The sequence below is a fragment of the Trachymyrmex septentrionalis genome, unplaced genomic scaffold (genome assembly GCF_001594115.1).
Source record: "Trachymyrmex septentrionalis isolate Tsep2-gDNA-1 unplaced genomic scaffold, Tsep1.0 scaffold108, whole genome shotgun sequence".
NCBI classification, from domain to species: Eukaryota; Metazoa; Arthropoda; class Insecta; order Hymenoptera; family Formicidae; genus Trachymyrmex; species Trachymyrmex septentrionalis.
The window spans coordinates 903,399-912,307 of record NW_017304207.1 but is presented as its reverse complement, the minus strand read 5'-3'; the positions used below and the strand labels follow the sequence as shown (position 1 = coordinate 912,307).

At 31.1% G+C, this 8,909-nt stretch overlaps 2 protein-coding genes across 2 annotated transcripts; one reads left to right on the top strand and one right to left on the bottom strand.

Annotated features, from left to right (window-relative positions):
* The first annotated feature begins 2,521 nt into the window (after positions 1-2,521).
* LOC108747640 (proline-rich protein PRCC) lies at positions 2,522-4,638 on the top strand. Its single transcript, XM_018485239.1, has 3 exons — positions 2,522-3,113; positions 3,605-3,664; positions 3,732-4,638. The coding sequence occupies exons 1-3, from the start codon at positions 2,745-2,747 to the stop codon at positions 4,605-4,607; spliced, it is 1,305 nt and encodes a 434-aa protein (XP_018340741.1). The 5' UTR covers positions 2,522-2,744; the 3' UTR covers positions 4,608-4,638.
* A 208-nt stretch (positions 4,639-4,846) lies between these two features.
* Positions 4,847-6,831, bottom strand: LOC108747319 (the record flags this gene model as incomplete). Its single annotated transcript, XM_018484711.1, has 2 exons — positions 6,569-6,831; positions 4,847-5,608 (listed from the first exon to the last, which is right to left on the bottom strand). Coding segments are annotated over exons 1-2 (774 nt in total), but the record flags the coding sequence as incomplete, so codon positions are not given.
* Between the last annotated feature and the right edge of the window lie 2,078 nt (positions 6,832-8,909).

Below are 8,909 nucleotides of genomic sequence, written 5' to 3'. Positions count from 1 at the left end.
TATCGCACTTCGTTGTTCCATAATTTCAGACATTTCAAAAAACGACAAATCACTTTTTACGTGCTTACAAACAGACGCTTATCTCAAACACTAATGACTATTTTGACGTGTACCTTGGCGCATTCTGTCACTGACAGAATTGCCAACTTCAAAATAAATTCGGTTGTCCCTATCGGAAACCCCGGGAAATTTAAATTTGAAATTATCGATACTTTTTGCCCACAGTAGTATTAGTATCAATTATATAAGTTAAAATATTGTTTGTAAAAATTTTAAGTCAATTTATTGATTAGTTTTTTATTAGTAAGTCTTTAAAGTTTAAAAAGTGCGTTTGAGTACGACAAATAATTGTATCCTACAAATTTTTATAAATTTTAGTAACACAATTGCAGATTTAAATTATACATCCACAATTTCTTCATTTTGTTATGTATATCTATCATGAAAATAGCATAAAAAGCGTAAAAATATGTATCTGCAAGCGATTTTATATGTGTTATCTACCGTGTTTTAATCCAGTTCAAGATGTCAATACACCACGATGCACCGCGTTTAAATTATAAAAATGAAGTATTATTCTATTATTCTCAGTGTGTATTTGAAGTTAAATCGGTGATTTTTGGCTCTTTTTTTACTAATTTGTAGAGAATTGTAAAAAGGTCACAAAGCGCGCGTGCGGGAAATTGATCCCTGTTCATCATTCTTTATGTGCGTGGGCACATTAACCCTTTGAGAGGCACATTTTTCTTTTAAAGAAATTGAAATTATAGTAGTTATCTATGGGTTTTCGGAGTCGCTGATTGTGATTCTGATGTCAGAATTACAAAATTAAAAGGTCAATTTTTAAAAAATTTTAAAAATGATCTTATAAATAAAATTGATCTTATATCTTGAAATCTTATATCTTATATCTTAATACCTTGATATCGTATATCTTAAAATTTAATTAATTTTGAAATCTTAAAATTAATTTTATAAAAGATCAATTTTCCAAAATTTCAAACATTTTTTTTTCGAAAAAATTACCAAGCAAAAAATCAGATTTTTTAAATTCAAAATGGTGAATCCAAAATGGCGTACCGATTTGCGAAAAATGACTTGATCAGAATGAAACCAGGTATTCGGGGGTTTTCGAGATCGCTGATTACGAACCTCAGATTTTTGAAACTCAATATGGCAGATCCAATATAGCGAATCAAGTTACGAAAAGTGATTTGATCTAAATGAAAGTAGGTACTCATCAGTTTTTGAAATCGCTGATTACAACTCTGGAATCGGAAAAGCAAAATTGCAAACTTCAGAATTGCAACCAGCGACTTAAAACTTACGAGTACTAGTTCCATCAAGATCAAATCACTTTTTGCAAATCGATCCGCCATTTTAAATTTCGAAAATTTGAGATCAGATTCGTAATCAGCGATCCTAAAAATCTTTGAGTGGGGATTTTGGCATAGAAACTCCGAGAACTTTCGGAGATAATAAATTTTCTCCAGAAAAATTGCAATTTTTCAATGTTTGTTTATTTGTATAAATATAATCACCCATGATTTTGAATTATTGCACACCGATTCTTATTTTTGAATGTATAACTGATACAAAACCACAAAAAAAAGTTCAAAAATTGAGTGAAAACTATCCCAGTTACTCAGAAAATGGTTATGGAAAAGCATCCCACAATGCCATCATGCTGCAAAGGGTTAAGAATAGCTGAATTTATTCTGCTAATGGAAAAAAACAAGTTTTTTTACATTAATTATTTATAACAAAATTGTAAATAAATAAATTAACAAATTTTTTTAATGAAAGTTGCATAACTTAGATCCCTAAGAGTCTAAAAAATACTCATATGCACATACAAACTGCAAAATAGATCAGAAGTATAGAAAAAACTAATTAAAACAAGAAGGTAGGATGCATACATCCCATTGTCCCTCAAAGAGTTAAAAAACTTCATATTGACTGAAAATTTATATGCTTCTGATGTTCTTCATAGTTTATTTAATTGATTTAATTAATATGCATTTAATAAGAATGTATAAAAAATTAATAGTCACGTGATTGTGACCAATCAGAACACTTAACACCAGTCGCGCCTGTCTGATAAATCTAGGGTTATAGTCAAAATTTCACTACAAAAATCTCGCTTTGAAACAGAAAGAATTTTACAAACCAATTAAAAACCTCTTCAAAGTGTTGTAACATCGCGTTGACCTCTAAAGTGCGTTCCGTTTCACGCATCGTGCGTATGATATATCGTTTTATCCTTCTTGTTCATCGAATATTAAAGAAAGATAAAATGATAAATCATGCGCATCATGCGTAAAACGGAACACACCCCTAGACTCTAAGAAGTATATTTCCATCAATTCCATCATGGATCTTGATTCTTAATGAAATAGGTGCATTTAGGATACGCGATGCTGCGAACGCTTTGAAGCGTTTTTTAATTGATCAGTTTGTAAAATTCTGTCTTCTAATTGGTCCATCAAATACTTCAAAGCATTTTTAACGAGACCTTGACCACAATCCTAGAAGCACGATCGCTCACTGAGTGGTCAGTGAGCTCTTGCATCTGATTGGTATATTCCATTAGATCTAAAAATATAGACCAAACAGATATAAGAGCTTACTGAGCGCTCTGTGAGCGGTCGTGCTTCTGGCTTCTGGATATATTCATGTCAATAATGGTTATGTTATGTTCGAATGTACACAAGTACGAGTGTGAAACATATTTCTGATCGAAAATGAGCCTTGTAGCGTACGACAGCAGTGACGAGAGCTCGGAAAATGAAGAGAACGAGGCTGCAGAATCAAATACTGTGAATGATACGGATAACGATGCGACTGAAGCAGTAACCGTACAAATAAGTTCGAAATTATCCTTACCTGCTCCGAAAGTAGTTTCACATAGTACAAACGTTGAAGAAGAGAACGATGCGGAGCATAACTTACAACAATTTCTCGATACCTTACCAAAGCCCAGAGATTCCATTTTTATGGGAAATATTGAGGAGGTCGAAGATGATATTCTATTAAAAAAAGAAACGGAAAGTCAAATCTCGAAACCAGCAAAAAAGCAGATAGTGAGAATATCTGTACCTTCCTTATTGGAGGTATGTGTGTGTGTGTGTATGTGTGTGTGTGCGCAGGGTAATCCGAAATTCCCGCATTTGAAGTACAGGACATAATACTTTATGCTAAAACAAACAACTTTTTTTTTTAGCAAAATTGTTTATTTGACAAGTAGTTTTTACAGGAAAGCAGGTTGAAGTTCTACGAGTAAACTCAAAAATGATTTATCGAATGTAAATGTTTTACTACAGAAAAGTTATTTATTTTAGCACAAAAAACAACTTTTTCCTTTAGCAAAATTGTGTTCGATAAATAGTTTTTGCAGGAGAACAGTTAACAAATTGAAATTAACAAATTGGTGCAAAAATTATTTATCGAGTACAATTTTGTTAAAGGAAAAAGTTGTTTATTTTAGTATAGCATAAAGTATCATGTCTTGTACTTTGAATGTGGGAATTTTGGATCATCATCCTGTATATATACATATATTTAGGTACTTAATTTTATTGAACGTTTGTATTATTTCCATCAGTTTAAGGATCTTGAAGAGGAGAGTGAGGAGAAACCAGCCAGAATCATACAATCGTCACAAGTAAGTTTAGAAAATTTTTTAAAATGTAAATACATAGATATAACTCATGAATTATTGATCATTGTAGAAGGGCTGCGGACTCTTCTCCCTCTTGACAGCGCCAAAAAGAGAGACAACAAACAATAAGACTTTAATACCTCAGGCTGTTAAGAACGCAGCGGTAAAAACAAATGTATGGCAGTCAAACACAATGAGGAAATCTAGTACAAATCGAAATGATTTTAAAGTGAAAAAACCAACTCCAGATAAATCACAAAATGAATCAAGCTCTGATGAAGAAGATGCAACGATAGACTTCTTTGGCCTGACCATAAATGAAGATCTGCCAGGCAATTCCACAGGCAATAATTCAACAGAATTAGATTCAACATTGCCTTCGGATGATCTTGTACATAAATCAAATACTGAAGTCTTACTTATGAAACATGTGGAAGATCATAAGATACCCAGCTCTTCCTCTATTAATTCTGATATTTCGATGAATGGCCAATCGAGTAAAACGTTAACAAGTAATGTTATAAATCTACCGAAAGAAGAAATTTTATTGAAGAATAAAGCAGAGGTTGGTCCAAAATTGCCTGTCCCTGAACAAGAATATAATGTTGATTTGGAAGGCAATGTTGCCTTTGATGAAAAAGCAATTGAATACCTTTGTGGAAGACGGGGTATAAAACGCAAGGAGATCGACGAAGCGGATATAATCGAAATAAATGGGGAAGACATAAAACCAGATGAAAGAGAATGGTTGGTAAAGGCATTAACAGAAGAATCTGTACATAGGCCGGTGTCTATGCAGAGCGGTGGGGTAAATTCCCAATCCAAAAAGAAACATCAAATAACTTATTTAGCACATCAAGCTAAAGCCATGGAACTAGAACTAAAAAATCAATGGTCTCAGAATAGAATGGCACGGAAACAAACAAAATCGAAATATGGTTTCTAAAAGCAGATTTGTATAAGTTTTTTTTAAATATATACACATATAAGTGATCTTTTATTTATAAGTTAAATTAATGACATATGTACAAAGAATATTATAAACACTAAGTAAATAAAATAAAGTATATTACAGTTTATTCAGTTGAATTGGAAATGTCATTAAAACTCGAATTTACTACTGACAATGTATTTTCCACAAATATTTATTCTAGATTTTTCTACTTTTTTTTACAAATTTTATTTATGAGACTTTTCTAAAAATATCTGTTCTAACTTTTCATACTCTTTTCTTTTGCTTTCTACCAGCAATTTAGCTTGCAGCAAGTTTGGTGGTAAATCCTCATATTGAGTGAGGGATTGATTTAGCTCTACTAATCTGCTTGTCTTCTCCAGGTACAATATATACTTATCCCATATTTTTTCCGAAAAAGATTCGTCAACCCCCATATCTTTTAATTCTGATTCCAATTTCTTCAGGGTTTGCTCATATTCGTTTAATTTTGTAGACAAGAAAATCTTATTGCAATACACATCATTCTTATCCTTTTCTATAACATCCATAGAGTTCATGAGAGCATCGATCTCATCATGCATATGCTTAATTTTTGTCTTCAACTTTGTAAAATTTCTAAAGAATTTATCATGCTGTACAGACATCTGCTTCTCTTCTCGCTCCCGCCTTATTTTTTCTATGATCTTTCGTTCTCTAATCACCCGCAATGATGTTTCATCAAATTCGGACAGCTTTTCAGCTTCCAGGATCGAAGATAGTTGTTCTAAACCTTCTTTTATGTCGTTAGATAATGTATTGAGCTTAAGATCCAATTTAGCTAATAAAGTCGTCATCTCCTTTACACATGCAAAATTTTCCTCCATTATTTCCAAGGAGGCTCTTTGCAAATCTTGACGCAAAGAGTCTTCCTCAGCTGATGTGTTTCCTTCTTGGCATTTTGCAACATCAGTTGTAATAAAAACTGAATCGTTGCACAATGATAATGATGCTGCCTGTTTTTAATTAATTACTAATTAATATGTCTTATAAATTTTATAATCTTTAATAACTATAAATAATGAAGTTATAATTAATAACTATTCATAATAAAACTGATATTATAGGAGCACTGCATATCTTAAGAGATTATATCTATACAAAAAATATTTACGTATGGTTTATGTTAAATTTTTTTCAACCCTCTATCAACTCTTTTACATGTAAATAAACATAACTACATTCCAAATTTACTGTCAGCACTGAAAATCTTCAGTTTATGTTAAGTGCACTATATGATTCCATTAATGAATTTTGGAACACAGCCAATATATTAGTAAAATATATAAATTATTATAAATTAGATAAAACAATATTACTAATGAAAGAAGTAATTAAGTTTTATGATAATTAATGTATTTGATAAATAAAAATATAAAATAGAAGTTTTAGTGCAATCATCAACATAACAACAACAATGAAACATAAGCTTCAATAATCCATAGATTGTTTATAATTTATGCAGATACGAAACAGTTTATATTGTATATACGAAATGTAAACTATTATATCTTACACATAAATGTTCTGATTATATTAATCACATAATATATCTGCAATAATTATTCATAATTAAGCTAATAATATTATATTATTCTCTATATAGACCTTGGCTGCATTCAGTAGAGAAAGCAGCTTTACAACAGTTGCTTTCTCTGCTGAATACAGCCCTTGTTTACACCGAGCATTTAATATGCATACTATCCTATTAAATTATCTTAATTTCGGTGATGCGTGTAAACGTTTGGCACTAATTATATAGATTTATATTGTCCTTACACAATTCTTTAAATAATTGTCGAAATTAAGATAATTTAATAGAAAGTTATTAGTGCCTGTATCAAAACTATCAAGTGCTCGGTGTAAACACGAACATTCATAAGTAAATTCCGATATCCTTGGAGAGATCTATTCACCTCACTGTCCATTCTGATTGTTTTGATCTGTTTTGACCCAACCGTTATTGTTAAATAACGTTCTTATTCTTATACGTTTTATTGATTCCTGCCTGTGAAGTTCGAAGTAAAGAGGGAGACAATATGACGTCAGTGTTGTCAACACGGATTGTCGAAATTCCACTACACAATTCTTTATTTCATTTATATATATAGCCGGTCACAGAAAGATTGCAACACTTTTTTTTCGATGAGTTTTGGAATGCAGCCTACTCACCAAGCGATTGGTTCATAAAATTTAAACACAATAGACACAGGCAATAGGCATAGGCAACAGGGAATAACGAGCTGTCCAATCAGAACTCTAGGATATAATATCAAACTTACACACAAAGCTCTGATTAGATGGCTCATTATTCTCTGTTGCCTGTGCTCTATTATGTTTAAGCCTTTATTTGTGAATCCATAAATAATGGCTCCTGCACATAGAACACGGCAACGCTTGCCGCGCGACGGAAGTTGGCACGATAGCCAATCAACGTCTCGCTTACTCGGAAATAATAGATATATAATTTCCACCGTACAACAAACTCGATCCAACTTTTGCCGCGTGACGGAAGTAATATTACATCATTTCTAGAAGTTTTGCATGGTGAGGACGACTTAAGAACATTTTAGTGCGACAATTTCCGCCACGCGGTAAGCGTTCTGTGTGCAGGAGCCATAAAAACCAATCGCTCGGTGAGCAAAATGCCTGCATTCCGAAAGCAAAGTGTTGCAATCTTTCTGTGACCGGCTGTACACTGAAAAACACTAACCGACTAAGATCGGTATTTATAGATCGATATTCATAAGGCCGGTATTTATAGTTGAATCTTATATTTAAGACCGTCTTAAGTACAGTCTTAAGATGTCATGAACCAATTAAACAGTCGCATTAGACTTAAGACTGTACTTAAGACGGTCTTAAAATAAAAACCGACTATGAACCGGCTTATAGTCAATTCTTATTTTAAGACCGTTTTAAGTATAGTCTTAAGATGTCACAAACCAGTCAGAGAGAGAGAGAGAGAGAGAGAGAGAGAGAGAGAGAGAGAGAGAGAGAGAGAAATTGGTTACGCGGTTACGCGATAAATACACCATGAGACTCTAGCATAATGGCCATAGCACAGACTCTTGCATAACACATAATGCATAATGCACAAGGGAATCAACCAATCAAAACCTTTCTTTTCTAGGGAATTGGAGGAAAAGAAAGATTCTGATTAGTTAATTCGCTTATGCAAAAAGTTTTAATATAATTAAAGTAGACGTTTCAGTCAAGTCTTGATGATCAATAATACAAGAATATAAACAATGTTACAGAAATTAAAGAAGATGTTAACAAAATTGTTCAAGTGTTATTATTCGCTATTTCAAAAATGACAGTGACATAAAATTACATTCACTTATGAAAAGAACTTTTTTGCAATATAAATTTCTTGTTAGTTGAATCTTTTTATAATGTATGATAAATACGGAATTTCCAGATTCCATATTTTGTGACATCAATCCTCGCAAATATAATTCGATGTTTTTAATATAAAATTGTACAGAATTTTAAAAAACTTTTTGGTGGGAAAAACTATTTTAGACAGTGCCTTACATCACAATCATTTTTATATTCTTATTGTACTGATGGTCAAAACTTGATCAAAACGTCTCTACTTTATTATATTAAAATTTTTAAATATACTTTTGCTAAAGACGTCTTGCGTTGTGGCTGTATGCTCCTTATCATTTAAATAAATATTTTGTTTATTTACTGGACTAGTTCATGCATAGCAAAACATAATTTGACATAATCTTGAATACATAATGTACTTATATTAAAAAGTTGAGATTTTCATCATTTATTTTATATATAATGCATTTCTATACATTTTTATTAGAGCACAGATTTAAAAAAATAAGTATTACTATTTATTAAAATAATTTATGATCCATAAACGTTTATAGTAGTAAAGTCGTCTCCAAATTTGTCGTATTATTTTTAAATATGATTTAGAATTTAAAAAAATCTAGTTTCTTTATAATTTTGTTATTATGTTGAAATATTACATATATGTTATTATTAATTGCAAATTATAAAAATAGTTTTTAAATTATATTACTATATTATTATTCCATAATATTATATATATATATATGTATATATATATATATAAAATATATATATATAATACAGAGTCATTTTAATCGAACCGCATCGAATGTTTTTTGTTGTTTTGTATCTAAAAAACATAGAAAAATTAAAAACCATAACAAAAAGATTTAATTTTAGAATTGCTCATAAACCAATAAATAATTTAAGCTCTTTTAT